A 22,538-nucleotide genomic window follows, 5' to 3' on the forward strand; every position below is an offset into this window, starting at 1 on the left:
ACAAAATTGACCATGTTATCTCACTTCAACCTAAAATTCCACAATGGGATCCCATTTTTCGTAAGATATACACTGATTCCCTTAACATGACTTCAGAGCCTCCCATGGTGTGGCCCCCACTCGCTCCCAGACTTATCTCAAAACTATGCTTCCCCTAGCCCTGAATCACTGGCCCAATCCTCTCATGACAGGACTTTTGCAATATGGTGTTCTCCTTGTCCAGAAGGCTTTGCCTCCCTTACGCCCTTTACCACCCCCATCTGACTTAGCTTAATTAACTGTCCATATCTTTAAGATCTTATTTCAAAGGTGATTTTTTAATAAACTCTTACAAAGTAGTGACACGGGCTTTTTCCAGTCCTGGCTCCTGAACTCACTGTAGGGCCTTCCAAGAGTGCTTCCCAAAATTAATGCCAAGATTAGGACAGGGATGAGTTTTGCTAGCACCCTGTAAGGTGGTGTCCCTGGTTACAATTGCCAGGACACTGGGAGGGTTAGGCCTTGGTTTGGAGGGAGGCAGTGAAAGAACTGGAACTCACTGGATGAGTTATTGCCACCACTCAAGGGGAGACATAGTAGCTCAGGCCCAAGATCCTTCAATGTCTCTTAATCAAATAAATGTTACCAAGTACTTACAGAGTTTGAAGTACAATGCTATTCTGAAGATATAAAGGTGCAGGGGGAAAAAGAAAGTAAAAAGATGCTCCCTGCCCTGATGGGGCTTACCATCTACTAGTAATACAGACGTTAATGAAATAATTTTCTAAACATATGCAAAATTATAACTAAGCTCTACAAAGTAGAGGACCTGAAGCATGTGATGGGGGAACTGATCACTCTGGGACATCAGGGAAATAATGACTGAACTGGAATCTGAAAACAATTGTTTTCAGTAAGTAAGGGGTGCCTGGGTGGCTCAGTCGGTTAAGCATCTGACTCTTGGTCTGAGCTCGGGTCTTGATCTTGGAGTCATGAGTTTGGGCTCCGAGTTGGGCTCCATGCTGGGTGGACAGCCTACTTTAAAAAAAAAAGTAAAATTTTATTGTCCTGTACCTCTTAATAGATGGATGGGGCTTTTAGAACATTTTAGATTACATCATGGATCATTAGATGACTGCCATCTCTTGATAGAGTGGGATGGAGTGCATCACCAATTCTTGTCCTATTTTTTGTTATTATAGGTAAGTACCAAGTAACCTTTTTATACAAATAAGTGAATACAAGACAAAACAAAAACAAATAAGTGAATGAATGGAGTTTTGCCAAATGTTTGTCACAATTTTTCCATCTCCTTAAATTTTGTTAAAGAATTAGGAACCGTCTCATTTGCAAAAGGATGTGTTACTCATTTAAGTAATCATTGTTTCAGTCTCTGGAAGCGACACCAAAGTCAAGTGACTATTAGTTGTTCTTGTTCCTCTCTCACTTAAAGCTATTCTGGTTTTGGAGCCAAACCCCACAAAACTGGTTGTGTTTCATAATTTTTCTTGTTGATTGTAAACAAAGACCTATTTCAATTATTTAGGTCATATTAAAGTAACTTAAGGAGACCTTTCAGATGGGTAGAAATTGGTATAGTAAAAATATTATATACAGGTTTGTAATTTCAAGATTTAAACAGTTTAAAATTACACATTTGACAGAATTGGAAGAACATGTCACTATCTGAGAAGGAGATATTCTAATTAACTGAAATGGTTTCCTCACATTCAAGACATTATATCTTGAATTATGTTTGGGGTACAGTTTGTTTTACCAGGTACATAAGTAGATGCTATTTAGAGTGCAGTTTTAGGGGCTCCTGGGTGGCTCAGTCAGTTAAGCATCTGACTCTTGATTTCAGCTCAGGTCATGATCCAGGGTCATGATCTTAGGGTCCTGAGATAGAGCCCCATGTCTGCTTGAGGTTTTCTTTCTCTCCCTCTGCTTCTCCCCCTGCTCATGCCCCCCCTTCTCTCTCTCAAATAAATAAATAAATAAAATCTTAAAAAAAAAATAAGGGTGCAGTTTTACTTTGTGGAAATAAACAGCAAAAAAGAAGAAAAGGTATTATATGATTAACTGGTAGGTGCAGGGCTTACAAAAAGGTGTAAAAATAATTGTTTGGGGGCATTATTTCCAGAATTTACGTGTTCCTGTCAAAGTAAAAAGGATATGCTAGGAATGTATAAATGAGGATGAAAATGAGTGGCAGTAAGGAGACTGGTGCCCAGTAAGAGTGACTACGATATTTTCTTCCTGTGTCTGTTTCAGCTCAATTTGAATATCAATTGAACAGAAACTTTCTACTAGACAAGAAACAGTGAAGCAAAGTAATTTTTCTGGATTTTTGCCTGTGAGTCAGAGGTGAGATTATGTTTGTTCCTTAGATCGAAGTTAGTAATGTTCCTTGTTTTGGATTTTTTTCTTTCACAAACAAGATCCTTTAGGAGAAACTTTAAGAGACAAGAATGGTGAGAAACTTTAAGAGACAAGACAGTAACTACCCCCCCAAAATAGATGTGCAAAGGGTTACCGTTTATTGCTTAAAGGATGATGAAACTGGAGTCCAAAAGAAGATACTCTTCAGCGTCTCTCGATTAGACCTCCTGGTGTGTTAAGAACAGCTTTATTGAGATATAATTTATACACCATAAAATTCACCCAGTTCAGTGGGTTTTAGTACATTCACAGGATTGTGCAACCGTCACAGTATAAATTCAAAACATTTTCATCAACCAAAAAGAATCTTTGTACCATGAACAATTGCTGCTCAGATCTCTCACTTTTGTCTGAGGTAGATTCTCTTCAAGTTGATGTAGGGCGACCTAGGAATTGTATGACTGGCATAGAGCTGCTGTTTGGAGTTACAGAGGCACAAACACTCGAGAGGAAAATGAGGGCCTAGTTTATTCAGCTCATCTGTGGCGTGCTAGCCAATCTTGCCTTTTTACAATTGAGGTGAAAGTCATGTAACATAAAATTAACCATCTTAAAGTGAACAGTTCGGTGGCATTTAGTGTATTCACAATGTTGTGCAACCAACACCTTTACCTAGTTCCAAACCATTTCATCACCCCCAAAAGGTGATGTACCCTGTGCCCATTAAGCACCTTCTCCTATCTCATCACCCCCACCCCCCACTGCAGGCCTTGGTAACCACCAATCTGCATTCTGTCTCTACAGAGCCACCTCTTCGGGATATTTCACAGAAGTGGCTTCTTTCAGTTCACATATTTTCGCGGTTCATTCACATGGTAGTATTTAGCACTCCTTCAGTCCTTTCTATAGCTGAATTCTAGTCATCTTGTGCATGTACACAAGCTGTTTCTCTAGTCTTCTGTTGATGGACACTTAAGACTGTTGCCACCTTTTGCCTCTGTGAAAAGTGCTGCTATAAACAGGCGTGTGCATGTACTTGTTTAAGTCCTTCTTTTCAATATGCCTAGAAGTGGAATTGCTGGGTCATATGGTAACTCTACATTTAACTTTTTGAGGAACCGCTAAACTATTTTCCACAGTGGCTGAACCATTTTACAGTCCTAGCAGCGATGTGTGAGGATTCCAATTTCTCCACATCCTTGTCAACATGTATTTTCTGCGTTTTTGATTATAGCCAGCCCAGTGGGTGTGAAATGGTATAGCCAATAATCTGTTGACAAAAGAAAATGAATATGTTTTTGGTACAAGCCTGAATAAATATTCAAGAAAAAACAAAATATGAATTTACTTTTGACATATTTCCTTTTACTTGAAGGCTTGATGTTGATCTGTGAAAATAAAACAGGACTTTCCCTATACTTCTAGAAATTATGCAAAATATAAAATTGAGACCAAAGTTGAGACATGAGTAAATGAAGAGCTTCACTCAGCTTTCTTTTTTCTGACTAGAGAGGGAGGACTGCACTTTGTAGCACAATTATTACCTCCCAGCATACATTTTTATAAATCTTGAATATCCCTGTCCCAAGATAAATAGATAAGACACAGATCTTACCAGAACTGTGTCAACTGAATGAAATAAGGCACTGCTACCTTTAACATTTAATTATGCTCTTTTTGCTTTATTCTAAGGGAAATCTCCCTCAGAAACAACATATTCTTTGATAATAGGGGTTCGAATAGGTGATGTGGTTAAATTAAAAACCCATCACTCCACTGTACAGTATGTATGTACACCAAATATCCCACAATGACCAAAATATCCATTTCTAAAGCCATGTTTTGCCCTAATCGAAATATATTTAAGTCAGAGAAAGACATGAAATCTACAGTTGTACCTTGATTGAAGGGGGCCTTGCTAGCACCAGGATCGCTCAGCTCCCTGGAGGTTTGTATGTCCCAGGGCAATGAACTGTAACAAGATGGATAGGAGAAGGCACACTTCCTTCATAAGGTGGGAGGACAGACTAAGAAACAGAAGGAAGGAAAGGAGATATGCCTCAAACGCTTTCTCAGATGAATTTTAGTAAAGATGCCGAAGACAGGAATAATAAATTGATTCCCTTGAAACTGTTCCCAAACACCCCTTGCAACACCCTTTTGTACACATTCTCTAGCTGTAAACTGCTCAAACACATAATGTATTCTTATCCTTTCTGTCCTCACTGATTGCCCCTCTCTGAATTCCTACAGCTCTTAGAGTCTACTCTTTATAATTTAGGAATCAATCTCATTCTATAGAATACATGTACCTCATATGGTCATGTGGGATGACAGTTCAGGGAAAGAGAGTAATGGTCATGTAAGCTGGAAGGAGTCTTGTTTTGGACCTTCAAGAATGAGAATTTTGATAAGAACAAGGGGTGAAATGCATTCTAGGGATGAAGAGGTGTCAGTTAGGATATAAATCTGATACTGGAACAAAGATTCAGACTAACAGCAACTGTTAAAACAAGTTCTCTCATGTACCAGAACATGAGTAGTCCAAAGGTACTACTGTTACTGCCCATAAGGCAGCAGGTTTCTTCTACCTTTTGCTCTGCTGCCTCAAGTATGGGCCTTGTCTCATGGCCAAAAATGGTTGACATCTTCTGAGGGGGTCTGTATTCTAAATGACAAGAAGGGAGAACATAGGAAAAAATACTCAGAGAACATTGTCTTTCCTTTTATTTATTTTTTAAATTTATTTGAGAAAGAGTGAGATAGAGTATGAGCTGGGGGGAGGGGTAGAGGGACAAGCAGACTCCCCACTGAGTGAGGAGCCCAACGTGAGGCTCCATCCCAGGACCCTGACTGAGATCATGACCTGAGCTGAAGTCAGACGCTTAACTGACTGAGCCACCCAGGTGCCCCCATAATCTCTCCTTTTAAAGGCAGAACCCACTTACACTCACATCCCATTAGCTAAAACTTAGTCACATGGTAACACTAGCTGTAGGGGAAGCTGGGGGAAATGCGGAATTCAGCTGGACTTTTTGCTCCAAGCTAAAACTCGGGGTTTCTGTTACTAAAGAAAACAAATGAGACTCAGTAGTGAGACAATGAATAGTCTCATAGGTAGAGTTAGAAAAGACAAAGACAGTACAGAAGGGAGAATATGGAAACGATTATCCCAGGAATATAAGAAAACAAGATTCTGCAATGCCCAACTGAGGAGCTGCAGGAATGGGAGCTACTGAGGGCTTAGAAAAAATATCTCCAAGAAACGTCTTTGCTTGCTAATTGGTTTAGGGAAGTTTAAGTGCTGGGGAGAGGCAGGGTAGTGCGTGTAGATGTGTTGAGAGTGGTATATCATATGGTCAGGATGCGTTCTTGCTATTCAAAGTGTGGTCCAGGGTCTAAGAGCATCAGCATCACCTGGGGACTTGTAAGAAATGCAGACTCTCAGGCCCCACTACAGAATGACAATCTGCACTTTAACAAAGTCTTCAGGTGACTGACATCACATTGAAGTCTGAGCGGCAGTGGGCTAGATTTCGCTATGGTTTGGAATAATCCTAAAATCTTTTTTAAAAACAAAGATTTTTTTCTTACTCATGGTGAACGTCCACCTGGGAGGAAGGGGGTGGCAAGTAGGCGACTTTGCTTCATCCTCTTCACCAGGGCCCCAGGCTGATGGGACCTTCTAAACATCACCAGTCATGTGGCAGGGAACGTTAGCGTGTGGCTCTCACGCTTCTCTCACATTTCATCAGTCAAAGCAAATCCACAGCCATGCCTATCTTTAAGGAGGTGGGAAGAACAATCCTACCATGTGCCTGGAAGGATGGGAATCAAAATACTGATGAGGGCAGGGGATCCCAGAGGTAGTGAGGACATTCAAAGGTTATTACAATATAGATGTGAAGGGATCAGATACTGGGAAAGTATATCAATAGGAAGGTAAAGGAAAGCACAAACGAAAGAGAATATTTCTGAAGGGTAGCTACACAAGCCGCCCAGCTTTAGAGTTTGGTTGGGTAGAAAAGAACAATTGTGGAGGAACTGGTTGGGGTGGGAAGTGGAAAGGTTAAGTTTGGAATGAACATGCCAAGTCATGCCGGAGATTAAGGTGGATGTTCCCCCTCTGACTATCTTTCCAATCTCATCCCGTGTCACTTCCCCTTTCTCTCAGCATGTTCCAGCCACACGACTTTCTGTTCCTTCACACACCAACCTTGTTCTCACCTTAGGGTTGTTGTGCCTGTTTCTTCTGGAATGCTGTTCTCTGGGTTCATCATGAGCTCCTGCATGTCATTTAGTGTCATCTCCTCAGAAAGGCTTTCCCTGGTCCAATAAATGTAGTCACCTAGTCACACTTCATCACATCTCCCTATTTCAGTTATCAGAATAGTCCCTAGAGCTAACTGGTGTTTTTGTCTATCCCCATCCCCTCATTAAAAAGTAAGCTCCATCTATGAGAAACAAACTGAGGGCTACAGAGGGGAGGGGGGTGGGGGAATGGGATAGACCGGTGATGGGTAGTAAGGAGGGCACATATTGCATGGTGCACTGGGTGTTATACACAACTAATGAATCATTGAGCCTTACATCGAAAACCGGGGATGTACTGTATGGTGACTAACATAATATAATAAAAAATCATTATTAATATAAAAAAAAAAAAACGTAAGCTCCATGACAGCTCCATGGACTGTGTCCTGTGTCCTGTGTCCTGTGTCACCAGCTTCAAGTACAGTGCCAGGCACAGAGCTGGTCCTCAATAGATATTTACTGAAGGTTCACATGGAAATTTCAGTTACGAAGTATGCAGTGAGGGGCTCCTCGGTGGCTGAGTTGTTAAGCGTCTGCCTCCGGCTCAGGTCATGATCCCATGGCCCTGGGATCGAGCCCCGTGTTGGGCTCCCTGCTCAGCGGGGAGCATGCTTCTCCCTCTCCCACTCTCCCTGCTTGTGTTCCCTCTCTAGCTGCCTCTCTCTGTATCAAAATTAAATAAAATCTTTAAAAAAAAAGTATGCAATGAACCCCAAAACCCAAAAAACCCAATAAAGAAATGGGCGGAAGACATGAATAGGCACATTTCCAAAAAAAGACATCCAGATGGGTAACAAAAGATGCTCAACATCACTCATCATCAGGGAGATACAAATCAAAACCACGGTGAGATACCATCTCACGCTTCTCAGGGTGGATAAAATTAACAAGAAACAACAGGTGTTGATGAGGAGGCAGAGAAAGGGAAACCCTCTCGCATTCTTGGTGGGAATGCAAACTGGTGCAGCCACCTGGAGGACAGTTTGGAGGTTCCTCAAAAAAGTTACAAATAGAACTACCTTACAATCCAGCAATTGCACTACTAGGTATTTATCCAAAGGATACAAAAATACAGATTCGATGGGACACATGCACTTTGGTGTTTATAGCAGCATGATTAACAATAGCCAAACTATGAAGAGAGCACAAATGTCCACTGATAATAAAGAAAACATGATATATATATGTATATATATATATATATATATATATATATATATATATATATATATATATATATACTCAGCCATGGAAAAGAATGAAATCTTGCCATTTGCAACGACAAGGATGGAGCTAGTGTATTATGCTAAGTGAAATAAATCAGAGGAAGACAAATACCATATGATCTCACTCATATGTGTTATTTAAGAAAGAAAACAGATGAACATATGGGAAGGGTGAAAAGAGAAAAAGGAGGGAAACAAGCCTAAGACACTCTTAATGATAGAGAAACTGAGGGTTGATGGAGGGAAATGGGTGGGTGTGGGCTAGATGGGTGATGGGTACTAAAGAGGGCACTTGTTATCATGAGCACTGGGTGTTGTATGTAAGTGATCAATCACTGAATTCTATTCCAGAAACCAATATTGCACTGTATGTTCACTAAAGTTTAAATTTAAAAAAAAAGTAGTAAGTGAGGAGGAAATGTAGGTCCAATGGGGAAAACAGATTTGGAGTGGTAAGATTCTCTAAGGTACTGAAGATGAACAAGAAGCATTAAACCTTTAGGAATGTTTTCCCTCGGTGTTTAGAGAAGTGTAGGAGACTGAGAAGTCTAAAACATTGAACAGAATAGTTCCTTGGGAGGAAAAAATTTCAGTGAGGGATGGGTCAGTGGGGGCAAGAGGGAATAAGAAAAAGACCATTGCATTTGGTAAGGTCATTTGTGACCACTGAATGAAGGAGTGAAAACGTAGGGGTTGGGGCGCCTGGGTGGCCCTGTCAATTGTTTCTGCCTTGCGCTCAGGTCATGATCTCAGGGTCCTGGGATGGAACCCCACATGGGGCTCCCTGCTTAGCCAGGAGTGTGCTTCTCCCTCTGCCCCTGCTCGTGTTCTCTCTCTTGCTGTCTCTCAAATAAATGAATAAAATCTTAAAAAAAAAATTTTTTTTAATGTAGGGTTAAGGAGAAAAAGGATATAGCAGGTGTAGCTCATTACTGTAGTAGTTTGGCAGTAAAGGGAATTAGTACTCTAGCAGGATTGAGTGGTTTATCTTTTGGGGAGACCTATTCATTTCTCAAGGGACGCGAGCTAGAGAAGAGGGAAGATGTAGAGAAGAGTTCTTAACCTAAAGTTCATGGACTCTAGGTGTGTGCATGGGGGGTGGGAAGTGGAGGGAAGAGGATTTTCATTACTTTCCCAAAGGTCCAGAGCCAAAGGTTAATAACCACTGCTGAGGAGGAAGAGAAAAGGTGAGTAAAACAAAGAGAATAGGTGAGTTAAAAACAAAAAAACTCTGAGGCCCAGAGAAGGGCTAAGCTTTAAAGAAAAACGGAAAGCCTCTTCCTTAAAGAAAAGTTATAAGGAGATGGAAAAGTTCACAACTGCATCATCTCGATAAAACAGGTAGTAAGGGCAGAGCTGGAAACAGTGGGGAGGCTTGTGCAAACACGCTCCAGAGGAGGGACATTGAAGCAGGGACGGAGGAGTGGAGGGAGCTCCTGCGTTCCTCCACCGAGCCAGCAGCCCTCGCGTAGCTCACGGCCCAGGAGGTGGTGCTCCAGGCTGGGAATCGCTGGCATTGTTCTTTAAGTAGTGAGTGCCCTTCTCAAACTCTGGCCGACCCGTCCGACCCGCCTGGAAGAAACAGCGGTCTTATCACGACCAGGCAGTGGTGGTCATCAGGGTGTAAGCTCGGGGAAAAGTTTTATGTCCAAGCTTCTCCATAGTCGCCGTACTTTCCCTGCTGTTTGGGCAGCTGCCTCCAGACCGGCCTCTCCACCTGTCGTCATCTCTGAATCATCCCGCCCCATTTCGACATCTCTTTTTCCTGCCTCCAGCTCTCGGCCTGGCGCAGGGCCCAGCGGCAGCGGGCCCCGGAGAACTCATTCATTGAACAACCGCGGGGTTTACTGGGCGACTTCGTGTGCAAGACCAGGGCAGCATGCCGGAGCCTGAGGAGCATAGAGCCCTCAGGAGTCGGCTCGCGCCCGACTTGGGGCGGGGGGGTGGGGGGACAGCACGCCAGATCCAACCGGAGTCTAACGGGCCTCCGCCCCATGTCGCAACAGCTTCCCGGACGGGCCCGCGGGCCGCGCCAGGGGATACCCGGCCCAAGCTGGCTCCACCTCACGCCAGCCCGAGATCCCGCGGGAACAGAGCTCTTGGGCCAGGGCTGCCCGCCCGCGACCAGCGTCTCCCGGGATTTGGGGCCCGCGCTCGAACGCAGTTCTAACGGTTGACTGTAGCGGTTTGACCTTGAAAGCCTGGCACCACCCCACCCCCTCCCCGAGATGATCCGGCGCGCAGTTCCCCCAGCTCCCCAGCCGCCAGTCTGGGGCCCAAATCCGGTCTCTCTCGCCCCTCGGCTCTTCACTCTCTTCCCGTAGCCAATCGGATCCCGACGTGGTGATGGCCAATGGCCGAGGTCAAAGTATCAAGAGTGGTTGAGCCTATCAAAGTTCTGCCTTAAGTTTCTCCCGCCCTCCAGAAAAGTCGGTGGGCGGATCGTTCTTACATGTTGGCCAATCAATGGCCAATAAACAAGAAGCTTCCAAGATCAAAGGGGAAGGGGTGGGATCTAAACCGTAGCAACGCCGCAGGGCGGAGGAATGACAGGCAACTTCTCTAATACCACAGACATCTTTTTCCTACGTAAGCAGAGGGGCGGGGCTATCTTGGCGCCGCACCAATGGCTGGTTGAGGGGCGTGTCTGTGGGCCAAGCGGGAGCCGGAGGCCCCGGGCTCTCTGGGCCGCGCCTGAGGCGGACACGACGGGGCCGGGGGGCGGTGGCGGCAGCGGCAGCGGCGGCGAGGGTGGGCGCCGCAGCTGGCCCGGGTGGATGGAGTTGGAGGGGCGGGGTGCTGGCGGTGTGGCGGGGGGGCCGGCGGCTGGGCCGGGGCGGAGCCCCGGGGAGTCGGCGCTGCTGGACGGGTGGCTGCAGCGGGGCGTGGGCCGGGGGGCCGGCGGCGGGGAGGCCGGGGCCTGCAGGCCCCCGGTACGGCAGGATCCGGACTCCGGCCCGGACTACGAGGCGCTGCCGGCTGGAGCCACTGTCACCACGCACATGGTGGCGGGCGCCGTGGCAGGGATCCTGGAGCACTGCGTGATGTATCCCATCGACTGCGTCAAGGTGAGACCTGGACCGGCTCCGAATCCGACCTGGGGCTGACCCGACCCCTGGGTCCTGTCCAGAGCCAGGATCCCGGCCGAGAGCCGGAAACAACATGGGTTTCTTCCTGGCTCCTGCCACCGCCACACGATTCGACCGATACTCCATGCAAGCAAGGTCCGGGCTGGGAATTGAGCCCAGCCAGGAACCAGGACCCATTTCTAACCGTCAGTGAGATCTGAATCGGGACCGTGGAAAGAAAATCTGTCAGCCAAAGCCCTGGATCCTAGCTGGGACTAAACAGGAATAGGGTGGGATGGGATGGAACAGGTAAGTGCTACTAACTTGATTAAGGTGAAGCCAACTGAGGTGAATCAGACCCTGAATAGGATCTTAATGGCTTGAGATGTTCTCTGAGTGCTTTTACAAGCTTCTTGCTGTGTCTTCCCTTAAAGGTGATGGGGCAAGAACCGAAATCTGAAATCTTAGCTAGATAAAGTATTTCATTATTAGATCTTAACCCATGAGTGAGTGGAAATCATTTGTGCAGTCAGAATTCATAGTTCCAGACTGGAAGTAATTTGGGAAAGACCATGTTCAGGAAAAGGTTTCGGTTTCTCTGCCGCAAACATGATACCCCACCTATTTCCTTAACATGAAAACTAAGCTGGGATTAGGATTTCGTATGTGCAGGGAGCACATCAGCGCCCAGAGAAGAGATGGACCTGACAGTGTATTTCTTTAGCCACCTGAAGTTGACAAAAGGGGAAAGTTGCCTAGAAGGGAAGCATGACAATATTGAAAATGAAATGGGATCAACATGAAGGCATGATTCCTGTTAAAGTAAAAACTAACTGCAACCACGACCAAGCGGACTGATTAGTGGGTAAAGAAGTCAGGTGCTTCTGAAGAAAGCTAGGTGAAAAGGGGATTCTTTACAGTTCTTATTCTTGTGCATTAGCAAAGGTACCAACCTCTAAAAGTGAGGACTAAATTGAATGAAAAGTAAATTCAAGGGAACTGTTGCAATAAATGTATTGACAGAGACTGATGCCTCCTTTACATGTTAGGGGTAATAGTCAAACAGTATCCTCACAGCTCTTTGATGTGTGTTTTTTCCTCAAATTAGGAAAGTGTTACGTATTCAAAAGGAGAGAGTATTGAGTTGGGAAATACAGAGTCTTTTCTGCTTCTCCCTGGTTCTGGTATTCTCACATGTTTTCATTAGTAGTGTGGATGAAGGAATGGGGAAAGTGCTCATTAAGCTTTGTGAATGACATTGAGTTGATAGTTTTCTAGCACATTGCAAGGCAACTCCTACCAACAGCCATAGCTATTGAAACTGGTAGAGGCACTTGGTTAAAATGGATATTAGAATTTTAAATACCCTTGCCAATTGAGGGAAATAGAAATAAACAGTAAAATCCATGCAAGAGAAGTAAGGAAATGGTTAATGCTCTAACAATATTAAAATGTAAAGTTGGTAAGTACAAATAAAAAAGATTCAGACATTTGTGTAGTAAAGTCTAGGTTGAATGACTGTGAGTTGTTGATGCTATATATCCAAAAATTAAAATGACCTAACTGCAGAGTAAAGTCAATTCATTATACTTAGTGAGTAGAGAGCAGGGTCTAGGGTGCTGTTTCAGGATGGGTATCACATGAAAACTAGATCAAGGAAAGCAATGAAAATTATTTAATGACTTGAAAAATACAATGTAATAATGTGACTGACTTAGAAATATGATTATAACTAATCAACTCAAGTGTTGTCCCATTACCCTGGGAGGCTATCTCCTTATTCCATATATTTACATAATGTTATTGTTGCTGCAAATATTTTATAGATTCCTCTGTTAGAAATGCCTCTAGAATATTTGGGTGAATGTTCTTAAAGAGGGCATATCTTTGTGACAAAACGGAGGTGTTTTGTTTTGTTTTGTTTTAGTAACAGACCATTTGGAATCAAAAATGATAGATAAGGTGGAAGATCAAAGAGAAGGTAGGACCAGAAAGCAAGGAGATTGATTTATTCTTGAGGCTGATAAACCCACTGAGGGAACACTTCTGAAAGAGGAGTTTCAGAAATATTTTGCATAATCACAGCATTGCTGGAATAAGTTACTTCCAGCCTTCCAAGGTAACTGTTTCGAAGAACAGTTCTTAAATCATTTACATAAACTTTGAAGTGTTTGTTTTTAAAAAATTAGTCATATGACATTACAGCCATGCCTCAGAGCCCTATATTAAATAATTATTTGATCCAGAGGGGAAAAAATGCTCAGGAGTCTTCAAAGATACAAAAGCTCATTTTATAAGACTCATTCATTTGCCATTAATGCTGGGATTTAAATGACTAGAGGGAACAACTAGGTGAGACCAGCAGGGTTTAACGTCAGTAGGATGTTAGACATTGTTGTGCAGACATGAAAATAAAATTCGAATCTCTTCCTTCAGAAAGGACTTCCCAGTTCACTTGTCCCAGGGCTTCCCAATTCCTCTTTTACCATAAAGGGTGGTGGAGAAGAAGAGCAGCCCAACCGTCCCTAAGTCTAGAGGCAGGTAACGGTATTGGAGCCGAAACAGCAACCACAGTGTTTGCAAATGAAAGTTAACATTGCCTCTTGGCATGCAAGCCTGTGCACCCCAGCCACTTAATCAGGGTCAAGTTGATTTAAAATATCCTTGGGAGGAACCTAGCACAGCCTCGCTAGGCCATAGTTATTCAGCCAGCTATTTACATGGTCATGACAGGGAGGTTTGCGAGTACAAATATATCCCAGTTTTCCTTTTCTGGGTCTCAGAGGCAAACACCAGACTTTATCTATAGGAATAGGCTCCGCAATGAAAGTAGTCAGAATCTTCTCAAAATCATCTGGCTAAGTACCCACCTGTCACCAAGGTGCTACTTTTTGGCTCTGTAACGATGACATAAATAATCTACTTACATAATAAGTTAAAGTGAGAAAGAGCAAGGGAAATCTTTTCCAAACTCCAGATGGAAATGGTTATCTCTACACATTTACCAATGAAAGGTTAGGAAATGGAAACATTGGCTTATTTGACTTTCTTGTATCTAACAATAATACTTATTATTCAATAAATGGCAGTTGTTCTTGTTTGCCAGCACTAACTGATGTGCCTTACATGTATTTATTCATTTAATCCTTGAAGCAATTTCACAAAGTATACACCATTTTCATTATTTTACAGATGAAGAAAAGGAAGCAAGTTAAGTGGCACCATCATGATTTGAACCCAGTCTGACTCTCAGGCCTTCCAACACAGCCTCCCAGAAGTAGATTTCCAGAGCCAGGCAAGGCACAGAGTTTCACAATAGTGCTCGTTCCTAAACATTACCTCCAGCCAGATTAATAGCTGCACATAAAAATTATAGCCACAGCGAAACTTCAAAGTAAAAACAAAAAATACAAAATTAAACCTGATTTACTAGTGGCTAAGAACCAGTTAGTTGCCCATACACATTTGTGAAATGATGTATACAAGAGACAGTACTGCCATGATGTATAGATTCTGTGATATGAACAAGTATGTCCAAGAATCGTGTTTGAATACCATAAAAAAGCCTTATATTTCTAGTGCTTCATAAATTACCAGTGGCTTGTACGTGCCCCCTTTGAATCCGCACAACAGCCCAATGAGCCATGCTTAGTCTCATGTTTTAGATGACAACACTGAAACTCAGGTTAAGTAACATATCCAGACCACACATCTAGCAAAGCAGGGGCTCATACTCAGGCTTTCTGACTCAAATATGGTTTGTCTTTTACCAAACCACTTATCTCCCTATTAGTTCATTTGGCTTTTCTTCAAAGCCAGTGTTTTTTCAATAATTAAAGGCTATTCATAAAGTTGTAGAGATTTCATTTTTCTCCAAAAGAAAGATTTATTGGCTCACACATCTGGGGAGCCATATTGATTTTTATATTTGGCATAGCTTATGCCTGGGTCCTTTCCATAAGGGTATAAGTAGAATTGTGAGTTAGATGTAGAGGTGTGTATAAAATGTTCAAAGTAACTTTCCATCCAGGTTTTTCTTGGGGGTGAAAGGTTCCAAGTCTCTGAGATCAGACCTTTCAAGGCTGGTTGCCCAAATAATGCCACTGACTTCAGCAGAGCAACGCAATTTCTGAACATTCTTCCTATACAAGATCCATTTCAAACAAACCTATGGAAACAGTTTTAAGCCATCAGGCCCAGTTTATCTTTATCAGGAGCCATACCCGGCAAAGACGTATAGTCACTGAATAATTCCTCTAATGGATTCTATACCCCTGGGTGATGTGAAAGATTCGTAAGCATATCCTTTATTGGAAGTGTATGGTATTTATTTTTTTGAGAAGTAGAATGAATGTGTCATATTGTAATAAGTGAAACTGTATTTCTGATTGGACTTACAGTATTAACCTTTTAAGCTTCCAGTTCTTTGTTGGTAGCAAGCAGAAGAAAGTAACTTTAGAAGAATGTGGATTGCTTGCAGCTAACTAGGACCTGTTAATCTGGTTAGTTTTTTTCCCCCCATGCTCTTGAGAAGAGGCAGTACTCTTGGATTCCAGATGGCCAAAGGAAGGTTCAAATTGAATCAGTAATTGGAATGAAGTAGGAATTTAAACTGTACTTGGGCATTAGTTGCCCCCACTGACTAATAGCCTACTTTTTACTTTGTGAACTGGTACAGACTGCTCAGATTCATTTGTTCTTTCATTCATTCATCCATTCATTCATTCAACAAACAAATCTTGAGTGCTTACTCTGTTCCAGGCACTGGACATTGATTTTATATTGTTAATCTCCATGCTACCTTAATCTTGAAATGGATCAACAGACAAGAGATTTTCATTAGGAGACACACCCTTCCCCCCCCCCCCGAGGGTCCGTGATTTGGGAAATGTTTTGAAAAGATTCACTCCCTAAATTTCAATCCAACTTTGTCCAGGAACATTATACCAAGTGTCTACCATGTACTTTTGTCCCAGTCCTTGAATCCTGTGGAAATTCCAAGGATTATGTTTCATGAAGACTGAAGTTATTTGATGCCAATTTCAGGATTCATTCAGTTTACATTAGAGATCTGGCAATCCTTTCAGTTTTAGAGACTAGGTTGGTTTCCACCTTTCATAGTTTCAGGGTAAATGTTCTTTCCCAGGAACTTAGAGCAGCATTGATTACAGATGCTACCTTTGCCAAGAGTTTAACCTACAGGCCCAGCTGCCAATGCCAAATAATCCGAGACACTCAGATAATCATCAAGGATATAACAAAGGATGAGCTGTCATCTCATTAGTGTAGTGTGTGGTCAGGAAGCAGGCCTAGGATCGGTCTTCAGAGTAATGCATAAAGTATGATGCAGACAGTAAATAGTTGACTTTAAAATCCATTTGTAAAGAACTCTTAGCCCAAGTTTATTAAGGCACAAAAGCAACTTCTCCTGAAACACAGGCTTGGTATTTGTTGCTGGGGCTATGAATCATTTCAGAGTTCAAGGACACTTCCCAAGCAGTGATGTTCTCAGAGACAACAACGGTGTTCCCCTCATAGATGACTAGCAAAAGAAAGGTCCAAGTCTTGGAAAGATTGGACACAGATTTGGAAGGAAGTAAAACTGGATGCCAGGTGGCACTCCTGCACGTTGGCACGATTCCACATAGAAGTGCCCACAGCCTTCGTGTCGAAGTTGGGAAATTGAGAAGTTGGCATCGCTGACCCTGCACTTCTTTCTGTAATTGCAGACCCGGATGCAGAGCCTACAGCCTGACCCAGCTGCCCGCTATCGAAATGTGTTGGAGGCACTCTGGAGGATTATAAGAACGGAGGGCCTATGGAGGCCTATGCGGGGGCTGAACGTCACAGCGACAGGCGCAGGGCCTGCCCATGCCCTCTATTTTGCCTGCTACGAAAAGTTAAAAAAGACATTGAGTGATGTAATCCACCCTGGGGGCAATAGCCATATTGCCAACGGTATTGAGCCTTCCTGTGCTGGTTCCCCCACTTTCTCAGCTCTCTGGGCTTTGCAGCTGTCAATGCTTTCCAGTCTCAGCATGGTTTGGAGCTGAAGCTCTGGGCTGGGGTAGGCCAGATTATAGGGGAGGGACTTCCAAACCTGATGCTCTCAGACAACGGGCTGCTTCAACCCCACCCCTCTTTGGGGGCACCTCAACAAAGTGTTACAGTATCTTCCCTTACCTACCAGCTCGACTTTTTCATCTCCCTGCATCAGCTTCTAATGCCCTGGTAATGTGGAGACACACTGAACTACCTACCTCATTGTGTATTTCTTGATAGTCGGGTGCTGTCCTGCTCCTCAGGGCAGGATCAGAGGTGACCCCGCCGCCCAAGGAAGACATTCATGGTGCCCCAGCTCCTTGCCTCACCTTTTCAGGATCCTAACTGACCAGAGGCAGTTTGTGTTGTTGAGGACATGACCAGGCCTCAACAAGTGAATTGGGGTGGGGCCGAGGGACTTCTGCACAGAAAAACCAGAGGGTTGGAGGTTATGTGGAAGAAAGGGGAGGGACAGCAGCCTCATGCTTGAGGATTGAAAACCAAATTGAGAATGGAGAGGAGTAGTGAGGAATACAGTTCAGGACCTGAAGGAAAGGTCTAGGCGGACAGATGTTAGAGTCTGGAGATAGACTGGGCGGCACAGGGGCAGCAGGAGGGAAGATGAGATGCTGTGGTGCAAATCTGACCACCCCGCTGCCCCGTGTTCTCCCTGCACTGGAGGTAGCTGATGCTGGCATCCCTTGGCCACAGTGGATCTGGTTCCTGTCTGAGGTGTAAACTGTGTTTATTCTCAGAACTGTCTTTATAAAATCTGGGCTGTTTTCTTAGGCTCTTCCGGGCCTTCCCATTATACCTATGGCATATAGATTGGTGACCTTACTAAGCTGGTGGGAACAAATATCTTAATTTCTCAGAACGGGGGTTTAGAAGTAGTGGGTTCCCATCTTTTGAACTGGCTCTTACATTCCCTCTCCCTACTGTGGCTTAGCCCCTGCCCACCCTCCCACCCCTGGGGCCTCAGTGAACCGTTGGACCTCTCCTGGCCTTACATGTGGCAGTTGTTTTCTCCTTTGCAGGTGCGGCCGGGTGTGTAGCAACATTACTGCATGATGCAGCCATGAATCCAGCAGAAGGTAATGATTCCGCCGCCCTTCCCTCTGTGGGCAGCTGCATCTGCATCTCTGGGCTTTTCCTTTATTTCTGGTTTGTGGAAGAAAGCCAGGGAGCACCTGGTCGGTTTTGGTGGGAAAGCCTTCTGTGCTACCGTGTCTTACCAGTAGAGGGCACTCCCTCCATGTTGTCGGTACTGAGGAAGAGGCCCTTAGGAAGCAAACTCACTGAGGTTTCATCCGTCCTTGGGGCTTCTCTGAAAAAAGACATGGCTCTACCTGGCGTAGTCCAGGGCCTTCTTGGCAGTTTCCTCTGTAGTGGATTTGATCTCATCTGAAAATTTAACAGATTATTTTACTTTTCTTCAAAGAGGTGAAGATGGATTTTAACATTTAAAAATCCTGCCTTTCTTGTTGGAATGAAGATAGTTGAAATAGGAATGAAAGGGTAAATTGTAGAGCTCAGTTCCTGCATGGCTGCTTGGATCTTGGCTTTCCAGGTGGAGACTGAGGTACTCAAATATGAAGGGATAGCATGGTTGCCATGTTCTTTAAGTTCCAGTTCTTTACCTGTCTGGGCAAGGCCATGGTGTGGAAAGGGCCAAACGTAAGCTGAAGATCCAGAACTCACACCACTTGAGGGAGTAATGTTTGGAGACTAAAGCCACAGTCTTCTTGGTTAAGAATTTTGTTTTCTTTTTGGTAGCCCTTCTCCTGTAGGATTAACCATCCTTGTGTCCTAAGAGTTGGGTGCTCTGCATACCTGAGGATTGGGATTAGGGCTGTCTGTTCATTATTATGTTCACTGCCACTGAGTCATTTCTTGTCTTGAGCTTTATGAAAGGGTAAGATAATAACAGTAGGTAGGTACTTATTTCAAGGAAACCCTCTGGAGTCTCTAAATCATACATATATTCTGTGTGCTCACTGGTTTTGGGTTTTTTTTTTAAGATTTTATTTATTTGAGAGTGAGAGAGAGCATGAGCAGGGGAAGGGGCAGAGGGAGAGGGAGACTCCCTGCTGAGCAGAAATCCCAATGCAGGGCTCCATTCCAGGACCCTGGGTTCATGACCTGAGCTTGAGCTGAAGGCAGATGCCCAACCAGCTGAGCCACCCAGGTGCCCCTCACTGGTTGGTTTTAAAGAAATCCTACTAGAAGTGGGTCTGTTATTTTTTGGCGCTTTATCAGTCCTCTCCTATCCCCTCTCAAAAAAAGGGAAACCTTAACGTATCAGATGTTAACGTATTAGTGACAGCGCATTCATATTTTTTTCTCTCTCCATTCCAATGGCTGACCCGCTGACGTGGAACTCTGAATCTGGATACGCTTGCTCACCGGTTGATCGCCGGCATCGTTTCCTTTCTTCCTGTTGATGGCACCACCAGTGGTCAAGCAGAGGATGCAGATGTACAACTCACCGTACCACCGGGTGACAGACTGTGTGCGGGCAGTGTGGCAAAATGAAGGGGCTGGCGCCTTTTATCGTAGCTACACCACGCAGCTCACTATGAATGTTCCCTTCCAAGCCATTCACTTCATGACCTATGAATTCCTGCAGGAGCACTTTAACCCCCAGAGACGGTACAACCCCAGCTCCCACGTTCTCTCGGGAGCCTGTGCGGGAGCTGTAGCTGCTGCTGCCACAACCCCACTGGACGTTTGCAAAACACTGCTCAACACCCAGGAATCCCTGGCTTTGAACTCAAACATCACAGGACATATCACAGGCATGGCTAGTGCCTTCAGGACGGTGTATCAAGTAGGCGGGGTGACCGCCTACTTCCGAGGGGTGCAGGCTAGAGTAATTTACCAGATCCCCTCCACAGCCATCGCATGGTCTGTGTATGAGTTCTTCAAATACCTAATCACCAAACGGCAAGAAGAGTGGAGGGCAGGCAAGTGAAGAGAAGCAGCAGACAGTGCAGCCAGGGGATCAGCACTGCTGCGTCCTGCCTGCTCCAGCCACGTTCTCCGTCTCCTGGCGCGCTCCAGCCTTGAGTGGAGTTGGAGGGAAGGTAGAGGGTTCTCCCCAGGCTGTTGGTGTTTTGGCTAACACCAGTTCTGCCAACCTCTGTTGCCGCCGCCTTTCCTTCCGGGCCCTAAGCAAGTGCAGCAAGCACACCACAGCACCTTTGACAACCTCTCTCCATCCTGGGCCTGCTGACCTGCTCTAGACTGTTACAGAGGGACAAGCAGCTCATTCCCTTTGGTTCCTAATAAAAAGCCTTTAAATTAAATTGTTTCATTGGGTTTGTTTTGCCAAAGGGGAAGTGAAATGTTGTCAACTGCTCTTGACATTAAGCATAAATCAAGGGGCCCAAAGGGAAGGTTTATCGCGTGTGTCCGTAGTTTGGATTTCTGCTGATTTTCACTGTGACTTAAGACTTTGGAGCCCTACTCCCTTTGTTTTAGTAACAGGCTTCAAGGAATCTCCCTGATGGCAAGAACAATGGCCTCTGACAGATCCTAGCTAAACAGGCACTCTTGATCCCCACTAGTGCCTTTTCCCGGGGACAGTGGTGTGGCACAGAAGAGTAGATTGCTCTGCCTGCCAAAGCAAAACTTCCCATGTGGCACTTTGTTTTCTAGTGTCGTTGCAGAACAAGAGTTACTCAGTGCAGCTGCAAGACCTAAAGATTATGTGGTAAATAATAATACCTTTCATTTGGCCTTAAGGCTTTTACAAAGTACTTTACCGTACATGACTTCGTTTGGTTCTCGCAAAATCTGTGAAGTAGGCAGTGCAAGCATCATCTCTATTTTACAGGTAAGGGAAGCTCAGAGAGGCTGTCCCCTGCCTAGGTTCTCACAGCAAGTGAGGAACTGAAACTCCAACCCAGATCTTTGGTCCTGGAAGTGAATCTAATTGTGCCTTCCTGCAGATAGGAAATGAGCGGAGGGCACGTACAACCTGCCTCCTGAAGAAGATCCCTCCTACGACCACCTGGGCTCTGTCTGGAGACTTTCAGAGATGGGGTTTTCACTGTGCTTCGTGGGTTGGTCTGTTCCTTTGTTTGGATATCACCAGTTATCAGCAAGTTCTTTAGTACACCGAGTGGAAATCTACCTCCAAGAACACCCATCTGTCATCCTTGTTATGTCATCTGTCATTCATTCATTCATTCAGTAACTATTGAGTGTCTCTGTGTCAGACACTTGTGTTGGGGTTATAGTGATAAATAAAACCATCTCAGCCCTCAAAGAGCTTATTGTCTGGAGAGGAAGGCAAATGTAAACAGGTGCCTACAAGATAAATGACAAGAAACATGCGTAAGAAGACCCAGCCTGGCCTTGGGTGACTAGGGGTGGCTTCTGGAGGAAGTAACATCTAAGGTGACACCTGGAAGGCAAATTAGCTAACCTGGTGAAGAGAGGAGGGGAAATGTTCTGGGCAAAGACCTAGAAGTGTTCAGGGTTTGGTGTGCAAAGGATTTAGTAGGGCTGACAATCTGGGCAAGGCACGCACCTGGAGAGCAAAGCAGGGGCTGAGTCTTAAAAGCAATGCTAAGGAGTTTAGAGTTTATCCTGAAGGCAACACAGAGGCATTACAGGATTTTAAGCAGAGGTGTGGTGTGATCAGATTTACAATTTAAACAGATCACTTCGGCTCTCTGAGAAAGGATTAGAAGAGCAAGACTGGACGGGCAGGCCGACCTGCTGGGAGGCTGTCGCAGTCACGCAGGCAAGGCTGCACGGAGGTCTGGACCAGAACTGTGGCAAGGGAGGCAGAAAGTGGCAGACTGGCATGATGTTAGGATTGTAGAAGCACTAGAAATCTGATACAGAATAAATCTTGTCCTTCTTCCAACCAACGGCCCTTCAAGTATCTGTGGAGAATCGTGTCTGAATACACCTGAAAAAAACCATCAAGGGAACAGCAGGGTCTCCTGTCCTAAGCCTGATTTAAGTAAGCTATGCTGCCCCTCCGGTGTAGTGATGGAAGAGAGGTGGTACCAGCTAAACGGTGGCCACTGGAGTTTGAATCGCATAGGGAGTAAAAACAGCACGATGAAATTGTTGCAGAGGCCATTTCACAGGGTTTGCTGGTAAAAATGTAAGACAGTCATTGCGTCCCAGCACAGACAGATTGTGAGGACAAAGGGATGCCCCTGCAGACCTCGTCCCCGCAGTTGGCTGGACAATGCTACATCTGGCATGGTATCCAGACCACGGTAGGCACTGTAGCAACAAGGCCATTTTTCAAGAATAGGATACAGGGTAACATCTGAAAGAATGATAGTCACTAAAGATTCTCTCAGCTCTAATGTCAGTTCGCAAACAATGAGAAAAGAATGCGAAAGTCACCTTCCCTATCTCCAGTTGTGCCCTAGCTGCTGGAGGGCAGTTGGTTTGGAATTTGGGACAGGGCCTTAGGCTTTGCAGGTCTCTTCATCCAATCACTAGAGCGGATAGGGTTGAACAATCTTGGTTCCTGAATACTTGGGTCAGGAGCCAA

At 44.6% G+C, this 22,538-nt stretch overlaps 1 protein-coding gene across 1 annotated transcript; it reads left to right on the plus strand.

Annotated features, from left to right (window-relative positions):
• The first annotated feature begins 10,637 nt into the window (after positions 1-10,637).
• SLC25A28 (solute carrier family 25 member 28) lies at positions 10,638-20,319 on the plus strand. Its single transcript, XM_045784454.2, has 4 exons — positions 10,638-10,969; positions 16,699-16,927; positions 18,049-18,105; positions 19,468-20,319. The coding sequence occupies exons 1-4, from the start codon at positions 10,679-10,681 to the stop codon at positions 19,983-19,985; spliced, it is 1,095 nt and encodes a 364-aa protein (XP_045640410.1). The 5' UTR covers positions 10,638-10,678; the 3' UTR covers positions 19,986-20,319.
• Positions 20,320-22,538: the final 2,219 nt, after the last annotated feature.

The sequence above is a fragment of the Ursus americanus genome, chromosome 6 (genome assembly GCF_024610735.1).
Source record: "Ursus americanus isolate L20-20 chromosome 6, mUrsAme1.1.p, whole genome shotgun sequence".
Classification (NCBI taxonomy): Eukaryota; Metazoa; Chordata; class Mammalia; order Carnivora; family Ursidae; genus Ursus; species Ursus americanus.